Source organism: Chelonia mydas, chromosome 4 (assembly GCF_015237465.2).
Source record: "Chelonia mydas isolate rCheMyd1 chromosome 4, rCheMyd1.pri.v2, whole genome shotgun sequence".
NCBI lineage: Eukaryota > Metazoa > Chordata > Testudines > Cheloniidae > Chelonia > Chelonia mydas.
In genome coordinates, this window is record NC_057852.1 from 96715761 (window position 1) to 96739619 (window position 23859).

The window sequence follows — 23859 nt, forward strand, 5'->3', positions numbered from 1 at the left end:
AGTAGTAAAATATATTTTGGACTGTAGACACCATTCAAAAGATTCTACTTGAAGCATCAAAACATATCCATGTAAAACAAATTACAATAAATACTTTCTTAAAAACTGTTCAACTATCTTGGGGATTCAAACCTCAATGGAAACTTTTTACATTTCACTCCATGGTCACGTAGTGGGAGAAGATTCATCTGCTTCAATACTAGTGAACAACATATATATAGCAGTGCTGTGATCCCTGCTGGGCTTGATGTATACAGGCAGAACAGGATGATTGCCTTAACAGCCTCTCTGCTTAACACCAGTTTCAATCAGCATGTTAAACATAACATGGTAACAGGGGAGTAAGGTCATAGGGAAAGAAGACTAACTGCATACAACCCAATCCTCCCTAAAATGTGACAGAGTTAAAAACTGGATCAAACAGTACAACAGATTTCATTTGTCACACAGACCCACCTCTTTGATACATAAACACTGAATAGAAAACTTGTGAGCTTTCCAGCACATCCCTTCTATATCTCAACATAATGCAATTTCAGAAGCTGGATCTTTCAGCTGCACTTGCGTCTAGAAAAATTGTTGCACTGATCGAAGAAACAAGCAATCTTTTGCCTAGCAGAGTGTAACCAATGCTCAGAGACAAGTCCTCTGTCCTGTCTGTATGATTATGGTGAAGTCAGGTAATTTATGAACGTTCCCGTCTGGGTATTCATTCTTAAATTATATTTAAAAAACAAAATAAAGAGAAAATCATGTATACGTCTTAAACAAGTACTTTTCCCAATGCATACTTTTTATGGCTTACCTGTCTTGCTAGAACAGCTAAAAAACAGCAATTGGAAATCTCTGAAGGTTCCATTTTGAAAAAAATATCAGAAGGGCCCTCTATTTCTGAGTTGCACCACAGAGAAGGACTAAGTCTGTAAATATTACAAACAAGACTTGTAATTTTAAAATGTAAATAAATAAGGAAACTAAAAATCAGCTGAGTACAGCACACAGACAAACGTTTCTTACTGACATGCATTACATTTTAGACACCCTGTTACTCATTTAAAAATACAATTATGATTAAAACAAAAATTTACTGATAGAATTTTAAATAATTTATATTGTCTTTACCAACAACAAACCTGTACTGAAATAAACTTTTGAATGTTTGCTATCACATTTTCATAAACTCACTGAAATTAGGTCCAATTATTAAACAAATCACTGTGCTTTGAGTATATCAAGACAGTGAAGATGTTGATCTGTATTAAATACAGACACATTAATTCAAATGTATTAAATATATTTTTCTTTGTTAATGGGACAATATCAAATTATATATTATAAAAAGTTCCTTGCATGTGTAGCTAGAACATTTAAAAACTAAAAAATTTAAAATCTAGACCCTGATCCTCAGGTTCATTAGACTGCTTTGAAATAGCTGCATTGAATATAGAGACAGTGGTATATTGACTCCTATGTCAACTTTCTCCTTGCAGATTCCACGACCATTGGCAGCCAGTGTAAATTAGAGCAGCCATTAGACTGCTCCAACTTACACCATGATATGAGACTGGTCTACTGGACCAAAACCCACCTTTGTACCACCTCCTCCTTACCTGTGCCATGGGCTTCTCCAACTGGTGATCATCTAAGGAAAAGCACTTCAGTACAGAGCACTGGATTTGATACCAAGGAGTATACGGAATCAACTCTCCAATACATGTACCTTTGAATAATGCTTAAGGTGGGCATGGTATATCTAACAAGAGTAATACCACTAGGACTCCCTATAACATATTAGCTGAGAGAAACTGAATAATTTTGCTACATATGCAGAAGCTAACCTAAACTTGGCATGGTAGTCTCTGAAGAGCCAAAAATGGAAATACACCAACTACTTAAGAGTCTTCATCTGAAAACAAATGGTCACAATGCACACCCTAAAAGGAAACATGGGTTCAGATGCTGCATGCTGCTCAGAGCGGGTCAAGAGCACAGAGGGGACAAGTATAACACCTTTCCAACAATTCAGTCCTAAGATGAGCACATGCTGGCCCAGAGTCCCACCACAAAACAGAGCAATCTGAAGGAAAGCCTCACTGAGGGACTCCTTAGGCACCCATATCTGCCAAGTTGAAGTCTACTTGCTGGAGTGACACTGACAGATATAACAGACCAGAGAATCAAACCTATGGCAGTTTCTGAACTAGTGGTTTCCTGAACCCTTGAATCTTTTGTTTAAGAGAAAATCAAATACTGAATAAAGTCACCATCTCTAGATCAATGATCTTCCCTAACCAGAAATCTTTGCAACTGTTCCTTTCACTTTTGTTCTCTGTGCAAATTTTCCAAAAGGAGAGAGTATTTTGCTCCTCAGCATAGACAAGATCAGAGTAGATTTATCAACAGCACAGATATTGGACTGTTAAATTATAGCCTGTTCCCCTCCAGCTGCAAGTTCTCCCCCATCTGATCATAGGAGTTGGCAGTTCTGCAGCAGAATTTCTTGATGAATTCTGCACTCTTTGAAAGTATGTATTAAAAAAAAAAAAAAAAAAAAAAAGATTATTAGAGTCACTATTTCTCAAGGAAAACAGCTCAAGAAAACGGTCATGAATAAAACATTTTAATACATTTGGGTTTGAAAACTTTTCCAATTTATGAAAACAATCACAGTATATATTTTATTTAAGCTATGCCATTATTACTTTGCTCATGCAAATTACTAGGAGTTCATAACTATGCATTAAAACATGCAAAATATAGTTACCTATAAGGTCCTCAGGATATAATATTTTCCTTCTTCCAATAAAGGAAGCAGTGTTTCCAGAGTCATTATTTTGAATTTTTCTTAGTTATAAAGTAGTTTAGGTGTGTGATATCCAAGGTGAGTTTTATCTGCCCTTGCTTTCTTAGGATTAGGAAGCACCTTAAACTTGTGTAAAACACTCTTCTTTTGGCTGGTGTAATGGATTCCATAATATTTTAGGGAAAAAATTATCAGAGTGAGTTTGTTTTTTCTGACACTTAAGTCTCCTTTTGAGGATTTGCCACAATACTGCTTTATAGCAATGAACACTGCTACGGCTGTAAGTGTCCAAGGTGATTCTAAAGACTGCTGGGTTTCAAAGTCCCTCTTTTTCCCACTTTGGAGACAAGAAGTGGCAGGACTTCATAGCCCTTCAAATCCCAAAAGAACAAAAACAATCTAAAGTCTTGAGGCCCATGTTGGTTTTTGGTCCATTGGTTTTTGACATTGAACCTATGGCACTAATGTAGAATAGTTGTATAAGGGCTCCCTTTCACCAGGGACATTTTTACAGTGGGAAGATGTATTATGTTCTAACATGTCTTAATTAATATGTTGTAAAATACTCAGACAAGGATGGCTATGTTAAAGTCATCTACGCTAGGGTTGGCCATGATTAGCTAACAATTTCAATCACTATGTGCCCTGTCTAAACTGAATCCTAAGTACTACTGTACATTTTGCTACTTAACACGTTTTCTAATACTATATGTACAGCCGCTGTCAAGAGGCTCTTGGAGAGTGCCTAGATAATCAAGGGCGGAAATAGGGCATCATTTTCATTCGCCTCTGGCAAAGTAGCATCCCCTGCCTTTTCTCCTAGGGCAAGTTTTGTTATTTGCATTTATATACAAAATAAAAATAATTACTGTAATTATTTACATTTCTGTATTGTGATTTACCCCTTCAACTCACAAGTGGGTACAGAAATCTTTTTAACCATTATGGTAGCTGGAAAGGATAGTTTGTGTTCTAAACCTCCATTTGAAATACCTAGACTCCTTCGAAAAACAGCTCCAAAATCCAGGAGAGCTGACTAAGCCTCGCATCATCCTTAAAGTTTCATGACATTTTTCTATGGAGAGTCTCAGATAAGACTTTAAAACACAGGTCCTCTCACCTATATATGGACATTAAAGATACCATGAAGATACCATGACACTTATAAGTGGAAACTTGCCCCAACATCCTTGGCCAAAATTTCTCCTTCCACACTTCTGTGCAGCAGGGTATGCATATGATTATTCCTACTCTCAATTCCAATGCAGTGAACTAGAGTAGTGCCAAAAGTGTTTTGGTTTGTGAAGGGCTTTGCAATCCTTTTGTATGCTTTCGGTGTATGTAAACAAAGTAAAATACTACATGTGAAATAAACAATGTTAGTGCAACTTCTGAGCACTGCCTGCAGCAATATCTAAAGCCCACATTAGTGTTGAGATAGCAAGAAAAAATCTGTTTTAAGAGTCTGCATGCATATCTGGAAACTGGGCATTTTTTCCAAAGACGGTAGGGTTTGAACCTGTGTAACTTGGATGACTTTACACACTGATAGCAACTCTCATTTTTAAAAAATAATTGTGGTGTTAAGCTATTTTTTCTTTGCTGTTTGATCTTCTAGTTACTCTCCGACAAGTCTATGCCTAAGTTCCCTGGTCTCAAACCTGATTCAGTTTAGCCTAGTTTTCTCCCTGCTCCTGTTGGTAGTGAGAAAACAGTACAGTACTCCTATACCACCAGTCCAGTACCACATCATTTCCAGTCCAGTAATACTCTACTCCCCACTCTGCCAGAATGCTGATCAGAGAGTCACCGTGCAATCAGATCAGCAATCTGGGAGCAACGCACTTTGCACTTCCACATTACCAAAAGGAAGGGCAGGTGGCAGAAAAATATTAAACATTGACATGATGCAAGGGAAATTGAGAGGTCATGGTTTAGGATAGAAGCATGATTCTGAGGGGTAAAAATTCTAGCTAAAATATGGCCAACATTTGGTCTAAGTGTGAATAACAAATTGTACAATTTTTTGCCAACTTTTTGGATTACTAAAAAGACAAATCTACTAAATCACATACAGTATTTGACACTTTTCCTGGTCTCACCTCTAAACTGGTGTTAGACAACCCATACATACAACATACAATACACAACTTTGGGATTAAACTAAGGACAACTCTTGTCAGCAGATCTACCCCTTTTCATTGGACACTATATAGAATAAGGAAGAATACAATATTAGAATGTTTAGTAAGGATTGTAATAGATTTGCTAGAGTAAAAGTAAGGGTACGTTTGAAACCATGCTCTGAAGCTGATTTACAACACACAAAATCAAAAAATGGTTTAATTCACAACTACTACATTTTAACTAATTTAACTAATTTAATGTGTTCAAATCTCACCTATGGAGAGGATAGAATTTAGACTGTTTTCCTTTGACTCATCCTATCAGGGAGCAGGAGTCGGAGTGTCTCACTATGTCCTTGAGACAGGAAAAGGAAATCAGCGCTCTAAGCCTACAGGAGTCTTATGAGCTTTGGGGATCTCAGGACACCTCAGAAGCCTGGTTGCTTCCGAGCCTCATGGAAGCAGACCAGACAACTGGGTCCTATATTTTGAAATGGACATCTTGGAAGATAAAATCAACTTGGCTTCCTAGCTAAGAAGCAAGTTCATTAAAAGTGACTGCCACATAAATTGAAATACTTACTTATAGAGAACAGATAGTTATATTATTTATGATTTGGGAGAGAAAAAAGACAGCAGAAGCCAGCTTTACTTAAATTACTCATCATTTAGATTTAAAAAATAATCTTCCTAGGTCCATACAATAGACATCTATGGTAAATACTCAGCCAACACAACTGAGCAAAGTTAAAAATGGAAAAATGTAGCTAATGCCTTTCTATGTTTTTTAGTATTCCTCAGACAGGACTATTTATTCCTTACCTATAAGGCTGTGCTTTACTTCCTTCCACTCCAGATTCCAGTGCTTTGTTCAATACTGCGTCATTTTCTTCTGGATAAACTGAACAAGTGCAGTAGACAATGGCTTGCACTTTATTAACTATAAACATGCAACAAAACATTTTTCTAGTTTACCATTTTTGGAATAAGGAAAGCAATTTAAAATTCAAAAATATACGATTTTTTAAAACATACTTCTGTTTCAATTGTTATGAAAATCATTGGAAAGTTATCAAATGAATAGTGAATATGCAGAAATATTCAGTGAATGATCAGATCATAGAAGATATTAAATCATCCTTTCCATCTCTCCCCCCACAAGGCGAGTTAGTATATTTCTAGTAATCTGTCCAATGTATTTTAAATTTTCAAAGCAACAGAGTTGCCAGCACATTTTCCAGCTATACCACATTCTAATACATTGCATTTCCAGGAAGTTTTTATTGTTATTGAGATTACATTTTTCCTTTTCAAATGTCATCCTTTTACATATAGTAATACCCACGTGTGCCAACCTAAATAATTTCTCTCCAGTGCTTTTTTATTTAAATGTATTTTAAATATTTGCAGACTTAGGCACAAATCCAGGCCTGTGTGTGAGCTGTGCTCATGCTACTAAGAACAGAGGGGTGAGGGGAAAATGGGATAGATCAAAGAGGGAATTACAGTAGAACCTCAGAGTTACGAACACTTTGGGAATGGAGGTTGCTCATAGCTCTGAAATGTTTGTAACTCTGAAGAAAACATTATGGTTGCTCCTTCAAAAATTTACAACTGAACATTCACTTATTACAGCTTTGAAACTTTACTATGCAGAAGAAAAATGCTACTTTTAACCATCTTAATTTAAATAAAACAAGCACAGAAACAGTTTCCTTATTTGTCAATTATTTTTAAAAACTCTCTCTTTTTTTAGTAGTTTACATTTAACACAGCACTGTACTGTAAAGAATTTGCTTGGGGGGGGAGGGCGGCTCTGCTGTCTGATTGGTTCCGAATGAGGCGTGTGGTTGACTAGACAGTTGGTAACTCTGGTGATCGTAACTCTGAGGTTCTACCGTAATCCACTTCCCAATCCTGGGGCCATGACTAAGCCTCCAGGCAAGTTCCCAACATAATGACGGTAGCCTCAAAGCTGTTATACTATGGGCTTGCTATCATCAGCCCCTAAAGGCTAGTCTGGGGAACACTAGAACATAGGGATCCCCTGTTCATGCCTCCTGCCACGGGGACAGGAGGGGATGGAAGTGCAGGTAGTGCTAGAATGACCCTATGCCACTTTAAGAAATCCCTGGCTGTCTAGGGGAATCTTTGTCAACGGTCACCTTTCTGCTGCCAGATTGGCACAAAGCAGCTGGAGCAGGTACCAGGATTTGGACCCTAGTTCTTCCTTAGCCACCACATTGGCCAAACTGTACATATTTAGTCCTTCTAAGTTGTTCCACGTGAAGCTGTCTCTCCACTCTTTGTTTTTCTTCTCTGAACCTCCAATTCATGTTTCTGGGCATTATAGATCCCATGAGTTGAAGTCTCTTCCAGGTGCTGTTACACCAGAGCAACAAACAGAGACAGACATGCAATGTCTCGGCACTTATACCACAAAAACCATGGCTGCTGTATCACACTTCAAATGCATTTTTAATGTGTGATTAATTATTACGGTTTATTATTTGTACTACCATGGCACCTATCAGCCCTATGCCCAGGCTACATTTACAGTTTAGGCAGACATAGGTACAGTGCTCAAGGGTGTGAAAAAAGCTACACTCTAGAGCACTATTGCTATGCTGACCTAACCCCGGTGTAAACACAGTTAGATCAATGGAAGAATAATTCCATCAACTTAGCTACCATCACATGGAGAGATGGTGTTCCTACAGCAACAGAAAAACTCCTTCCATCCCCATAGGCTGCATCTAACACTATAGGGTTATGCTGGCATAGTCACAGCCCTGCAGCTATAGTCCCTGTAGCATAGGCCCTAGTCATGGGCACGGCCCCATTGTGCTACACACTGTATGAATGAAGAACAAAAAAATGGTCCCTGCCCTGAAGTTCATCCCTAGGGCTCTTCTGCTTTACGAGACTTTTCCTCCAACTAAATAATGTTTTGGATATTTTTCCTTAATTTGAATATTTCCATATCCTTCAGGTCTACAGTGCCCTCATTACTCTGTGCATGCAGTAATAGCCTGATCCTGCAAACACTTCTATGTGTGTGTAACTTTCCTCACATGACTAGTCTCATTGTACTTAAAAGTTATTTCCATGCCTACTGTCTACAGGATTGCCACACTACTGTGGGGAAGCAGTAAACTGCTACATACAACATATGCTTCTGTTTACCAACTTCTGAGCCTTTTTTAGTTGCTCTTGATTCTTTGTCCCAGATCCTCAAAGGCATTTGAGGCACCTAAGTCACACTGATTTCAATGGGAGTTAGATGCCTAAATACTTCTCAAGATCTGGGGCTTCATCATTTTTATTTACTACTTTAGTTATTGCAAGTAACTTTTCAAAAGCATTTAAGTCCCACTGAAAGTCACAGGGAATTAAGCGCCTTTGAAAATTTTATCCTATAATTATATATCACTTTACTACTGCAGCTGGTAACAGGAAAAGGATCCTAACCTTACTGACTGCTTTACCGGCTTTTACGTTCTTCTCTAACTTCGGCGCATGAAACAGGTAAGGAGGAAGGACTTAGTACCACTTATATAAATGTTGAGAGAAGGAAACTGAAGTAATAAATTTATTCACAGTAGACTATATGAGGTGGACATTACTTTGAGGACGTGGTACACATTTACTGTTGAAGATTTAAAGTAAGAAATGCCTATTTTTTTTATACACTGCATCAAATTATGGTCATGTTTTCGCAAACTTGAGAGAAAACAGACTTACATCGCATTGCGTGCATTAACTCCTGAAGCTGCCTCTCAGCGAGAATATGGAGTTTATTTTCAGCTACAGATCCTTGAGAAAGGTCTCTCAGCAATCCTGCGTCTGAATGTAAAGTTATTAAAACAATAGTCAAATTCATTTTTACATTTAAAACTCATGTTCATATTTTAAAATCCATTTGTTTTCACTGAAAATTCTCTATTAACAGACATGATTACTGTTGACGTAGTGAAAACAGATCACATGAACTGCAAAGTGCAAGGGTGCCTATATGATTACTTTTTCCCTCCTAGTTATTCAGTTTATATTTAAAATGTTACTATGTTATTTCTCAGTATTTAAAGAAGATTTTGTACAGTAAATCCACTTAAATCACTTAAACATTTAGTCCATAAGGGGATATGGTCAACTGAAAATAAAATGCTTGACAATATCTTAAATCTTGAAACAAGTGTTTTATTTGTGACATATTTCTTTTGTGAAATAGACAACATACAGTGAACGCTCAATTAGGTTTATGAAGTTGAGCATTATTCTATTTAATTAACTTGAAACTATTCTTAGAGATTTCTAACTGGTCTCCGAATCCTGTAGTATCATCAAGAGCATTACCACAATGCTTGTTTCCTTCTTGGACATCTTGAATTTTCAAATGCAAATCAGAACTAAGCAAAAAATCTTTTCATTTGTTTGGCTTCTCTGGTTAAATGTCTCTCTCATTATACATTGAGTCCTGCAAAACACTGAGCACACCCTTAACCCACTGAAGAGGAATCTGGAGCCACAAAGATTGGCCCTGAACCAAAAAGTCTGAAAAAATAATGAAATTCTTTAGTCACAGTTAAGTATCACCACATTTTGTTTTGTCACAAACGTAGTGACATATTGTGACATACACATTGTGAAAAGTAAAAAACTGAAAATAAATTGAAAAAAATCCAAACCCACAGACAAAAATTAGGATATATTTAAATCTGAAAGTGCTCCCTGTCTGAGGTAATTACCTCAGCTAAGTAAATTCAAGGTTGAAGGTTTCATATCCCACAAAATGGTTATTATTAAGCTAACAGAAACAGAAAGCACTCTATTATACTGAAATGTGTCTACATCCCCTCTAGGCTTCTTTTCTATTCCTCCTCATCCCATAAGCAAGTTTTAACCCTCACTTCTGCTAGGAGATATTTAATTTCAAACGGCATTAATTTTGACTCCTTAGTTCCCTGTCCCCTTTCAAAAAGTATTAGTAATTCACCAAGCTAGTAATTCCCCACTGAATGGGGAATATGAAGAACTCTCCCACTGGAAGGAAGAACAGCAGGAGAAAGGACCTCGCTGGCTGCGAAGTGCAGATGAGAAAAGAGTTTGAAAAATGCCAACAACTTCATCTGTCAGCAGCACTTCACACATTATATTAAGTTTTCTAGCCTTTATTTTTGTCACAGTCTAAATGTTAAAAGTTAGGTACTTCGTGTGATCTGTCAGAATAAGGTCCAGATTTAAATATTAGCTGATTCCATCTGATGAGTAATATGAAGTCCTTCAAAGAACCCAGATTCTGTTTAAACACAGTATTGTTCAATTAGGTTTTCCTATATTTCTCATTGCTTTTTTTTTTTTTAAATTAGGATGGGCATGTAATTAAGAGTTTCCTGTTTCATTTAAGATTTTTTTTTCCCCCTTCTGCTAGTTTGTACTAGGAAAAAAAATTTTCAGTGAATAGTAAATTTGCCAACAAATGCATTCTTCAGGACACAAACTATTTGCAAATTCAAGCCAAATTCGGCAACCAGTTTCTGCCAAAAAATTTTTCAAAAGTATCAGAACAGTTTGTTTCGACATTTTTTAATTAAACGTTTTGACATTTCATTTAGAAAATGTGGTTATGAAATGACATTCCAAACGTTCAACCTAAACAAAGTTTACGTTTTGAGTTTCAGTGAGGGGGGGAAATCAGTTTCAGTGTGTTTTGGTTTGGCCCTTGAACCAAAAAATCAATTATTCATTCAGCCCTTCTGCTGATCTCAAAAGTTGGAAACCTCCTTTTAACAACTGTTTTTAAGCTAGCCAATTTTGATATAATAAACAAAGATGAATTTTCCACTTGATGTCATAAGTGCAATACCAGTTGGACTCTTAAGAAAATAAGTTTCTTTTTCATGTCCATGTCCTGAATAAACAGGGATAAGATTTTGTCAAAGCACAGTCACAGTAAAAAATTGGTAATTTCCTGCTATGGTCATAGAATCATAGAAATGAAGGGCTGGAAGGGACCTTGAGAAGTCATCTAGTCCAGCCCACTAGGCTGTGGCAGGACCAAGTAAACCTAGACCATCTCTGAACAGATGTTTGTCAACTTGTTTTTAAAAACTTCCAATGATGGGGACCGCACAATCTCCTTGAAAGCATATTCCAGAGCTTACCTACCTTATAGTTAGAAAGGTTTTCCTAATATCTAACCTAAATCTCCCTTGCTGTAGATTAAGCCCATTACTTCTTGTCCTATCTTTAGTGGATGGCAACCTTGTGGACACTGCTGCTGCATATTCACCCTTCATTAATTTGTTTTGATCTAGTCTTCTTTGAAACAAGATTAGATCAAAGCAAACAACCTGTTAATCAGTGCTCAAATTATATGGAGGATTGAGGGGACGGGGCTGCCCTTCCACTCTGACTCCCCTCCACCACACAGACCCCTCTTCCCAGTGCAGAGCTCCTAGAAAAGGCAGGACTGAGTCTCTGCCCCCTTTATCCCCCAGGTTCCCTGCAGTGACAGCTCTCGTTCTCTGCCTTCTTTCCCCCTTGCAAGTTCCTGGGTCCTCTACTCCCAGTCCCTTCTGCCCCCACTTTGCCTGATCCTCAACCCTTCTCTTTCACCAGCTTCCCCAATCTGCCTCTCCCTTCTCTCTCCCCAGCCTATTGCTGGAGAAGGAATGGTCAGGATGGGACACAACAGACTAAAACTAATTTCTGCCAAGCAACTGGGCACTGCCCTTCACTTTCTGATTGGCTGAAGGCTCTTCTCTACAGTGGGAGGTCAGAGCCTAGGATGTGCCAGTGAAGTGCTAAGCCTGGGCAGCAGGTCCCAGTACCAGAAGAGAGCGTAAGGAATCAGGGGAGCTAAGGAAACAGGGCAGAGAATGGGAGCTGCCACCATAGGGGATTGGGGGGGGGGGGGGGGGGGGAGACAGCCCTGCCCCTTCTAGGAGCTCCGCACTGGGAAGAGGGAGGTCTGTGGGGGTGGGGGGAGTTAGAATGGAAGTTGGAAACACAAGGCTAGGGCAGGCAGATAGGGTTTTAGATGCAGAAGTGGAGCTAGGGGTGGTTGGGTGGGTGCAGAAGTCTGGGGGAGGGGCAGGGAGGCAGGGGCAAGGGCAAAACGCAGACAGGAGTGTAGGGGTGATGGGGAGGAGGAGGAGGCTCCTTATCAAAGCCAACTAATGAACTGTTCATGTGGACCTTGCTGCCCTGCATCAACAGTTTGCTTTGATCTAGTCCCCTTTCAAAGAGGACTAAATCAAAGCAAACTAGCAAACTGGGTCCATATAAATGTCAAAATTCACAGTTCTGTGACAATTGCAACCACAGTAAAAGATTCATATCCCTATTATTAAGGAAATGAGGGGAATGAGTATATTATTGACCCCGAAGTGAAAACTGCTGATCACATGCTGTGTATACATTATTGTAAAACAACAAGATTAATACTGAAACAAAATCAGGATATTAAAAGTAATTATATTTCTATAGTTAGGGATAAACTTTGACCCAACATAAAAACATCTTAAATATATGGCTTAGGAAAACAACATACCTCTATAGAGTAGCTGTTCTACCTAATTTATCAAAGTACTAAATATACCAGGAGACATTTTAGAGATATTTATTTCGCCAGTATGAAGCGCAGCTAAGATAACACAGCTGTTGGAAACTGACTCTTTGCAATTCATGACTAATCTTGCACTCTAATTATCCAAAATTAAGATAGTCTGAAATTCCACTATTCAAAAATTTCACAATTCCTAATTTTCAGATTTGACCCCCTACCACTTCCAGTAATCAGCATTCATCTGTCTTTGCAATTTTAATTGTGTAACTGTCCCATTGTATTTATATGGTATTTTGCAATTATACATGTAGGAGTATTCAAAGTATTATTCATAGGATCTATATTTTTGTTAGCTGAAATTAAAAAGAGAATTTGAATAATAATATTATTCGTATCATTGTAGCACCTGTAGCCTCCAGTGAAGAAATAGGACACTTGTCTTAGGCATTGCACAAACAACAACAAAATTGTCCCTGCCATACTAACAAGTTAAACTTAAAGAAATGAAAACACAATTGGGTTAATTATACTGTAGTATCATAAATTACTTTCATGTTCATTTAGAATAAATTCTATTGGATTACTAACACCCAATCCTCGAGCACCGAGGTAGCAGCAGAATAACTTTAGCCTTTGCAGTCTTTGATCCGTTGGTTCAATATCAGTAAAATCCTCATGTAGTAGCTCAATGTCTGAGAAACAATGAAACACTGAGAGCTTAATATGAAAGCAATCCAGTAAAATTTAATCTAATAAAGCAAAAATCACAATTGGCATTATGCTAATTTTACCTAAAACAGTTTAATGTCTACCATTAAATATGAATGCTTATAATTAAAATGCAAACTAGATTTCTCATATTCTATTATCTCTACAAGGGCCTGGATGGGTGCCCTGTAGGGAACAGTGTCATATAATTTAAGGCCACAATGAACCACCAGCTTATCTAGTCTGACTGCCTTCCTACTACAGGCCACAAATACTACCCAGCACTCATACACTGAACCCAGCAACTCAAATTAGACCAAGGATTTACAGGTTTCAGGAGACTAAAGTATTATGTTTAACTTTAGGCAGAGAATAGGACTGACTGAGGGACACCAATGCCCGAGGCCCCTGCAATGGCAGGGACTTGATTAAGTGAGGTATACCCAGATGATCCTGGCAAGCAACCCAGGATGCAGAGGAAGGGGAAAACGCCCTAAGGTCACCACCAATATGACGTGAGGGAAAATTCCATCCTAACCCCATATATGGCCATCAGTGAGATCTTGAGCACGTTAGCAAGAACCAGCCAGCCAAGCAACTGAGAGAGAGAATGCCTGGTACCATCTCAGGGCACCAGCCCTCCTCATCCAGTGTCCCATCTCTAGCTGTTGCCATCTCCAATGTTTCAGAGGAAGGAAAGAAACAAAAAAACACCTACACGGCATACATTGGGAGTGGGCGGGGGGTTAATGTCCCTTCCTGATTCCTTGAGGGAGCAGCTGAAAGCCCTGAAGTGTGAGATTTAGGAACACCAAACAAGACCCTCAGGACTGCTGGGTCCTGCTGCCCACAAGGAACCCCATCATATAATCACACTCATAATTCGTCCAGCTCTCTCTCAAAACTAGTTTAGTTGTTTGCTCCCATAACTCCTATTGGGAAGCTGTTCTAATTTCCAGCCTGAAGCCTGTTCATGGCCAGTTTATAGCCATTTGTTCTTGTGCCAACACTGTCCTTTAGCTTAAATAGTTCTTCACCCCCCACAATGTATATTTATAGAGAGTAATCATATCCCCTCTCAGCCTTTGCTTTGCTAGGCTAAACAAGCCAACAGGCAAAGGAGAGAGAGAAAAGAGGCACTAATGGCACCTGGGACTGTGAGGAGGGAGGGGCCAACTATCACCTGAAACAGAGTACAGATGGACAGACAGAGAGAGAGAGAGTGGGAGAGAAGAGGAGAAGGGAAGGAGTTGGAAGAAGGGACAGAAGGATATAGATGGGGAGACAGGCAGGGAGAGAGAATGGAGCAGAGGACACAATCAGGACAAGGGGAAGGGGAAAAGGCAAAAGAAAGAATGGAAATTCTCTCCTCATGTGGCCTGCTTTGAGCATTATTTCAGTTGCATTTTGTGTCTCTCTGTACAGGCCAAGTATAATCTCTGAAGAGTTGACTAAGAATTGGGAATCTCATGCATGCTTGTACTTTAAAAAAAATTGAACTGTAAAATATTTGATGTCCTTCATTTCAAGATGTGTTGTTCCTCACTGCCCCTCCTTTCAGAGTCCATGTGTTGAGAGGTATACCCTAGCAGGAGGCTCTGCCTTGCAAGACAGCTGTATGGGGGGTTTAGGTTAAATCCCAATAGGGGTTTTTAGAGACATAGCTAAGATTGCCTCTCTGAGCAGAGCATATCAGGTGCAGCTGAACTCAGAAGAAGCAGCAGATTGCAAAGACACCAACTACAGGCAGTACATCACATTGCAGCAAAGTTTTCAAGTGATCTAGGGGCAATGTTACTGGACTCTAAAAGGAACATCCTAGCCCTCTTATCCCTCAAAAAGGATCCTGTGAAATGAGGCTTTGAGGGTACAAACTGGGAATTTTCTATACAAGTCTCTCTCTCTCCCCTACCACACAAAAAAGACTCACTACTTATTTGATAAATTGGTGGGGAGTGGGATTTACTAGACTTGTCACTTAATTTCAGTTGCAGCAACAGAATTTTTCATCGGATTATGACAGAGCATGGGAACCTCTAATTGACTTAATTCCTTAAAAACAAACAAAAAAACGATACAAATATGTATCTAACCCTGCCCTGATGGTGCATGAATGAGAATACTGACAGACATTTTTAAATACCTGAAGGATTTTTTCTAAATATATATTGTACCAGAAACATTTTTAAAACATTTTTGCTCAACTGAAGAGTAAGCTTTAAAATGTGGCAGAATTACCTGGGATCTGGAAATAACTGTATTATTAAATAAATGCTTAACACATACTTCCACATTCCATGCGTGTGAACAGCTCCTTCAGTTCAACTTCCTTTGCCTGCGATTTTACGCCACATACAAAAACTTTGGATGTGCTCTGATTTGACAACACTGACATGTGGGCAGCAGTCAGCCGTGAACCCATATGAGCTACTATGATGTCATCATCCATGTTCAGTAAGGCCTTCACAGAATGTACAGCGAGGCTCCGAGATTTATCCTAAAAGATAATACATGATGCCAGTTAAATAATTAAATATGGCTAATTAATAATTGGTAGATTTACGTTGTTGAATTTTAGCTTCAGATTAATTTGGTTACTCCAAGTACTGTACTCTTTCCAACTAGACAGGTGAGTTCAGTTCCTCTTACCAATGAGTCGGGAAAGAAAAAAAAATCTTTATGTTGAAGTCTGTATGGCTTAGATTTAAAGACGAAAATACAAACCTCACTGATTCTAAATTTTAAAAAATGATAGATTATCATTCCAATGCCAACACACACAAAACGGTTGAGCTGTCAGTGGGCACAGAAGAATGGGAGAAACAGATAGGTATGTCGGTCATCCCTTGCAAGGGGGAACTCAACCATTTCAAATGCCTGAAGTCAGGCTGCTACATCAAGTCTACAATGACAAAGAAAAATGCAAGGATGTTCACTTGGCTGTCTTACACCGTTCTAGGGGGGAAATTCTCTCTCACATAGTCAAATGGTAGAGCTATGGAGTAAACCTTGATTGAAAGGAAACAAACTCTTGGCAACAAAGCTTCCTTGTACAGATTTGAACCCAAAAAGACTGCAAAGCTTCACAAGACCTCCAAAAAGAAAAAACAGATTATCTCAAAATTAGAGGTTGGTGGGCAAAGATGTACACCCTCATCAAGCTCAACCATTACCTCGTCCAATTTGAGGTTGGGGCATACCTCTTTTACTGTGGAAAAGGACCTGTTTTATTCATATGTCATGGAGGCAAATGGAACCTTGTTTTCTGATGACTCTGGGAAACAGTACTGTTCACCCAAAATGCCTTTTTTAGTAATGACCTGAGATGACATTAGAATCCTCTTTCAAACTTGATTATCAGTGCAATGTCCACTAAGCTTCCCCTTTCAGAGGTGAATCCTCACATCACTACAGTATACTGATGGCCTAGTATAAAGGTAGAACGAAGACAAGTAGAGAACACGTTACAAGTCTTGTGCTGAATTTGACTGTGACAAACAATTTTAAATAAACCTATACAGTAGCTTTGCAGGAGGTGAAGAAGAGTTTCATTGCCTCCATTATAGCATCTGCAAAGTTCTAATGAGCAGATCTGTTCTGGATGTTGAACAACTTCGTTAATTGCATCATATCAATAACAGAGATGAGTTTTTCCCAGGAGGAGTTATTTTGCTGATAAAATCATTTATAGGATCATGCTATTGGATACTTTTGTCGGAGGACCATGTGTCAGGGGACTCAGACTATTACTATAGTTGAACATCAGTATCTCATTTAGACAGGGCAGTCTTATTCTGTAGCTGTCTTATTTAATATGCATATGGGGCCTTTACGAGTGTTATAAATATGGGGCCAAGATTTTCAAAAGTAACTAGTGAGCAGGACCTTTCAAGGTTCTCAAGCTGTGCATTCAAAGTCACTCATCACTTTTGAAAATCTTGACTATAGGTCATGTTGTCTTCAGTACTAAGGCCTTAGGTGCTGTGGAGAGCCAAGGAAAAGGTCCCCCACATGCATCTGATCATGTGGACTTTTATAAAATGCTTATTGTTATTTCAAACAAAAAGGCTGATTTAGTGCCGGAACAGGATAGCAGCAGAGCTGTTGTATAGGGGCCTCACATCACCTATGTACTGTTGTAGGGATCTCTGCACCACCTTTGAATAGGCTGGCATGGAGGTGATGCTGAGGGCAAGCCAGGGGAAAAGCCACTGGAGTTTCTGAAGCTTCAGTGGCTAGGAACCCCTATGCATGCACTATGGAGGGGGACTGGCCACTATCTCAGCCTAGGGATGTAACTGCAGCAGAGATGTCAAAAATATTAAGATGCCATTATTTACCAACTAGAGAATTTTTTTTCAAAAGTGCCTAAGTGACATAGGAGCTTAAATCCTTTTTTCAAAGACAAAAGGTCCTCTCTCATTTAGAAATGGGACTCTTATGCTTTTGAAAATTTTACCCATAGTCTCTATTAAAAAAAAGTTTTATAATAAAGATCTCAACTCAGACGTCATACCGATTGCATTGGAGCTATCATTTTGAGTTACATTTGCAATTGAGAATGTTAATGCTTCCTAGGCTCTTCACTATAAAAAAAATTATCTGTAGTGTAATGCTTCTGTCAGGTGGAATCGGAAGCAACAAGGGCCAGGTTCAATATCTAGGATTTCCTCTTAACGATACAAAACAGAACCAGCTCGAGTCCTCACCCAGTAATTTGGGGAAAACTTACGACCAGCCCAGAAACTTCTAAGAGACAATACTTCCCCATTCACAAACACTGAGTCTGTGTATAACAAAAGAGAACTTTTATTAAAAGGGAAAGGGATCCAAGCATTAGTTTGGGACAACATCACAAAAACATTCAGAAGCATGCAGACATAAGCAAAAACCAACCCCCCTGTGTGTGTTGGGCAGTGTTCTTTGCCTGTTTCCCACCTTGCAGTGGGAAAATATGACAAAACAAATGTCTCTTTAAACACACCACTGCTCTCTCCCTCTGCTGCACCCCATTCACAGTTGGCTGTCCTTTGTTAGTGATGACTCAGAGCTCGCTGAGGTGTTCAGAAAGGAAGGAGGGAGCAATGTCTCTGTGGCCATTTGGTGCCTCTGCAACGGGCTGTTTGCCAGTGCATCCACTGCTTTTCTCTGCTGCTGATCCTGTACTGCTGCTGCTTTTCTTTGCTGTGCTGGTTGCATGCTGTCACTATTGGACACTCAATGCCACTTCTGCAATGCCATGTTCTGAGGTTCCACGAATTAACACAGGTCTTTAGTGATTTCACTGGGTAGCAGGAAACCTCATTGCCAGTACAGCCCTTGCATGTTTTTCCTTTCATCACTGTCCCTACCCCCTAGACCTTCTCAGGGATTCAGCTCTAGTAATCATTGAACAGAAACAATGACTCTCAACTGAGTCTCATTAGCTCTGTCTTTAAACACTAGAAGGGGATGGTCAAATGGTGTCTAGGACTTTTTGGGCAGAGTACATACCACCAAGTAGGACCACCTGTTCCCACCCCCATCTTCCACTGAGATTTGGCATTCCTACCCCCTGCTTGGTGAGTAATGTTTAGTTTAGGGTGACCTCCTCAATCAGGGCAAGCTAATTACAATTCTGCTGCCCTTTATTTACACAATAAGAGTAACATTTAATTACCTCTGCACTCATTACTGAAATGATCTGTAACCCAACACCAGACAAAAGTGATCATTTTGGCAAAGCAGCTCCATCATGCTGCGTACCTAGGCAGAGTAGGTATGACTATACAAACTGTCTGTTCCTGAAGTCTTTTCCCCCAAGCTCAGCACCAGATGTCAGGGGAGAGGTCATTCAGACCCTGCTTACAGTAGGAAGTTTGCAGGAAGTGCTAGTGCCTGGTTATTTATTTAGTCATAAAAAAAATTAAAACCATGCAATGTCTGAACAGTCTATAATGTACAGCATTATCTTAGTTTGCAGATCAGATTACGAGACCCACTCCAGACTTATTTAGCTCACCTGTAAAATGAGTTTGTAACTTGTGAAAAGTTCCAAATTAAGTATTTCTTCTTTGAGAGAGGCAGGAAAAACCAGTACATCATGACAGTGTTTGTCCAGACAGTAAGTATAATCTTCAAAATCTGACACAGATTCAACTTTTGTGAATCCCTCTTTTTTCAATTCTTTGTAAATGTCTTCAAGGCTGTTAACAGATAACATGCATAACTCATAGTATTCTGACCACTGAACATACAATGTTAATAACTAAAAATTAACTTGGAAAATCTGGATTTTTGCCATAAAAAATATCATAAAAACAGAACTCAGAGGTAGGATTTGATATTTCATACCAAATTTACTGCTGGTGTAAACAGTTGCAGTTCAACTGACTACAGTGGACTCACATCCATTTACACCACCAGTGAATTTGTTGCTTAGTCGCGGAAAGATAATGCACGAATGAACGTTAAGCAATTTGTAATTCATAATACCCAGGGTACAGTCATGCAGTTAAGTGTCGTGCACAAAAATCTCGCATTTGTTTTAATCTACTATTGTTTATATAGTGCCATAAATTTACACTGTACATCGTAAACAGAGGGCCCAACATGGCAATCTTTAGTCAGGTCAACTAACATGTATTCCGCCCAAGTACAAGTTGCAGAATCATGTTCAGAGTAAGACACATTCTCTGCCCTGAAGCTGTCAGTCTAAAATAGACAAGACAGAACATTTGAGGTAAGGAAGGTTATGAAGAAATAACTGGTAAGGAAAAAAAGATGTGACAATAATGTCAAGCTATCCATCCTATCAGTTCTTTTAGTACTGAAATAAATACTAAAACTAGTATTATTTACTGACATATATATAAAGAAGCATTTAAAGGAACACTGTCAACTAGAAAAAATTTAAAAAAAAAATCAATTAAAAGTAGTTCTAGGTACTATACGTCCCTCCCAAAGCCCTTTACCAATTTTTGCGGTTTTAAAATACCATTTCTAGTTTTAATATTTTTTCCTCCACTTTGTTGCTATGTTCAAGACACACAAAAATAAATTAGGGAAACTGACTATGCAGAGGAAACAGTGCGGATGACTATATGCAAAAGATACGTCTGTACTGCAGCTAGGAGAGTGCTTCTGAGCACATGCAGACAGACATGCTAGCTCTGCTCAAGATCGCATACTAAAAATAGCAGTGTAGTCAGGGTAGCACAGGCAGCAGCTTGGGCTAGCTGCCTGAGTAAAAACCCACGCAGAACCCCTGAGTACATATTCAGGCACCTACCCTGGCTATATATTCATTTTTAGTGCAATAGCTGTAGCAGAGCTAGCACGTCTGACTACCCACACTGGAACACGGCATTCCAGCACAGTGCAGATACACTCAAGGTGTTGTCAAATGCATCGAATAAGTAAATTGGAAAAAAAACAACAGAAAAGCTGTTATTTTTCCTCTAGCATCTTGTCAGTTACAGGTAACACTTAAGATTACTGTACCACTAGTAGGTTAAAAAATGGCAGATGGAAGTGCGATGTTTAGGTCAATTGGGTCCTGTTAAATAAACATTTATTAGAAGAAATCCATGCCTTATAAGATAATAATGTACTATGCAAATTTTTAAAACAAATTCACAGAAGGGCAATATACAATTTAATATGTATATTTCTATAATGAACATATGGAATGTTAATTTTACAGATCTTACCTGCTTTTTAATGTATTTATCCAAGCATACAAAGGTAAAGCAGAAGCCCTTTGTTCCTGTTTCCGTAGAGTTTCTGGTAGAATATATTCAATTGAAAGAGCATCATGTTTGATTCGACATCTTGCTAAAGCAGCAGCCAGTTTGGTCTTAAAACTACAAGTATAAAATGATAGCTTTACCCAGATTAGAAGATTTTAGCTCATTATGGTGATGTAACATTTATACTGCAGTAATGCCCAGAGGCCACAATCACGAGTGTGGTCCCATTTTGCTAGACACTATACAAAAATGTAGTATGAAACAGTCCCTGCCCCAAGGAGATTGCAGTCTTAGCCAACATGCATAGCTGAGACTATATTACTTAAGCATACAACTGTCTCAAATTGGGCCATGTCTCACCCTGACCTCCTGAATTTCAGCTTCTATTTTAAAAAAGAGAGGAAGTGCGTAGCTGTTATGGGTAAGAAGAAAACCTTGAAAACATGATGCACTTGTAACCAAAGGCAATGAAATCTGAATTTCCAAAGGAGTCTGAAACAATAGTTTTTAAGAAGTGTTAACTGCCTCATTCATAAATGGTGTGTTAAGTCTAATGCCCAATGATGATAATGTAAACATCAGAATTGTTAGCTATTTCATGGCTGATCAAAGCACACAAAAAAGTCGAGGGACTAACATATTGTGAGTGATATCATTTTGCTGTCACAAGTGGTCTTTTTGTCTCTAAAGTACTTAGAATATGTTTCAACTGGACCTGGAAGGTATAATTTCCAGTTCAAGGAGACATATCCACCCAAGCTCTGACTATGTACCCAGGGTCTTGGAAAGGATTGTACTCAGGGCAGCTAGCCCATCCAGCTGCTTGTGCCGGTGCAGCTACACTTCTAATTTCAATAGTGAGACCATATTCTCCCACGAATCCAGTGACTTTACTAAGTAAATATACTGCAGAGGGAATGACTTTGGCATTACTTTAAATATGAGACTTATCAGATTCTTTGTTCGATGTCTTATGAAAGTACCTCTAAAATAACCTAGAGGAACTTTGGTAGAGCAGAGTGCAAGGCTGTTAGGTGTTTTACAGAGATTCCTTAGTTCTTTACCACACCATGCTCATCTTTCTGAATCTCTTTATTGAATGCTGGAGTAATGTTTTTTCATATTGACTTGGTCTTGGGTTTTCTGGATTTTTCCATCAGATAAGCAACAGAAATAAGGCACTACATTTTTACTTCAAAAGTATTCCATCAGCAGTTTTGACTAAATACAAGCTTAATCTTAACTTTAGGAATCCAGAAGTTTCTCTTTGAAATCAAATCGTCTTTAAAGACACCCACGATGGCTTGAGATGAAAACAAAGGTTTACAATATTTGCAATTTTAAAAACCTATTATAGGTTATAAGTCTATATTTATGCCCACTTAGAAAATTCCTTATAATATATACCTGTATAGATAACGTTCTACATCTCGGACTTCTGGTATTGATTCCTCTTCCTCAGAAATCTGTCGGGCTTGAAACTTTCGATCTTGGAGGTCATACAACATCACAACAATTAAACTGGTCAATTCATCTGGCTGCAATAAGAAAATAACCATATAGAGAAATGGAAACAAAACAAGTCTCAATCATGCAAAGAGATCCACCTCCAACCCCTTACACTCACAGAAGATCTATGTCTTCAGTAGGACTACACATAAGAGTCCTCGTAGGTGGTTCCTTTAGGGAGATCGCTATGTATTATGGAGACTTATTTTGAATGAAAAACAGGAAGAGACATGATTTTAAGTGCCTAGCTTCTCATCAATAAGACAGACTTTTATTAACTATTTTTATTGAAACACCCAAACTTTTAGTTCGCCATGGTGAAGAAAAAACTGGTTACATTTCTTTCCTTTAGAGGTTTTTAAAATTATAACTTTTCCGTCACCCTCCAACTATATTTTTCTCTTTTGCAGCAAATTGCAGATATATTAGAATGGCATTCCTCTTCATCTGGCTGGGAACAGAAAAGTTACAGTAGACAGCTATACGTGTTAAACTGTTGGCAAAAGTGATTTTCCTGTTCATAAAGATCATTTTAGAAGTAGAATTTGACTGTTGTACAGTCAGTAATATTCAAGGTAAGAGAAGCACATAATACCTTCTTAATAGCTTTTCATTTTATTGCATAACATTCAAAATGTAAGTTTTTTTTAAAAACCGCCATTCAACCACTGCTACCACACAAAAATTATTTCCATGCTGTCCTCAGCACTCTTATTAAAAATTTTCCACAACTGACACGAATTCAAAATCTTGTTGGAATTAGCAGGGGCATCCAGGACTGAATGGGCATGAATAGCAGATTACTTTCAGCCTTAGAGGTTCTCTCACCAGGTAAGAGTTGAGGCTCATTCTCAGGGTAGGGTGGCACTACTGCTGCCAAGCTGTACCTGTTGTGTGAACTTCAGTCCCCTGAACTGCAGATCAAATATCATTCATGTGCACTACATTCACACACAAGTTAAAGAGGAAGGTAAGAAATGGTATTTTTTTGTGTTGAGTACCATGTTTTTATTTTTACATATGAGTGTAAGTATACAAAGTATATTAACTAGAAAAAAAGGAATTGAGCCTCACAACAAACCCATGAATTAGGGAAATATCTTTATTTTACTAATCGGCAGACTGAAGTGCAAAGATATTAAGTAGCCACGGTTTTCCAAACTTGAATATCTGAAGTCAGTCACCTAAAATCCATATTTAGGAACGTACATAAGTGTCCTGACTTTCAGAGGTGCACAGTACTATAAGATTGGTTTGAAGTCATTAAGTCAATGGGATATGGAGATGCTTACCCCTTATTTAAGTGCCTACATTTGGCTTTAGGTGATACTATGCTAAAATTTTCAAACCTGGACACTTAAATCTCCTGTCTTAACCACAATACTAACTTTGCTCCCTTAAAGTTCAGCTTAG

At 38.5% G+C, this 23859-nt stretch overlaps 1 protein-coding gene across 13 annotated transcripts in view; it reads right to left on the reverse strand.

Annotated features, from left to right (window-relative positions):
- The window catches only part of NSUN7 (NOP2/Sun RNA methyltransferase family member 7), a 64672-nt gene that overhangs the window by 4445 nt on the left and 36368 nt on the right, over positions 1-23859 (reverse strand). For 10 of the 13 annotated variants that reach the window (XM_043544483.1, XM_043544484.1, XM_043544482.1 and 7 more), the window contains 8 exons: positions 22345-22475; positions 20899-21051; positions 19209-19392; positions 15494-15704; positions 13048-13191; positions 8674-8775; positions 5752-5869; positions 806-920 (listed from right to left, as the gene is read on the reverse strand). In XM_043544483.1, coding sequence (XP_043400418.1) covers positions 806-920; positions 5752-5869; positions 8674-8775; positions 13048-13191; positions 15494-15704; positions 19209-19392; positions 20899-21051; positions 22345-22475 — 1158 coding nt within the window. Of the gene's footprint in view, positions 1-805; positions 2518-5751; positions 5870-8673; positions 8776-13047; positions 13192-15493; positions 15705-19208; positions 19393-20898; positions 21052-22344; positions 22476-23859 lie in introns of those variants that run through there. The other 3 variants (XR_006290131.1, XR_006290129.1, XR_006290130.1) reach the window with 2 other exon arrangements.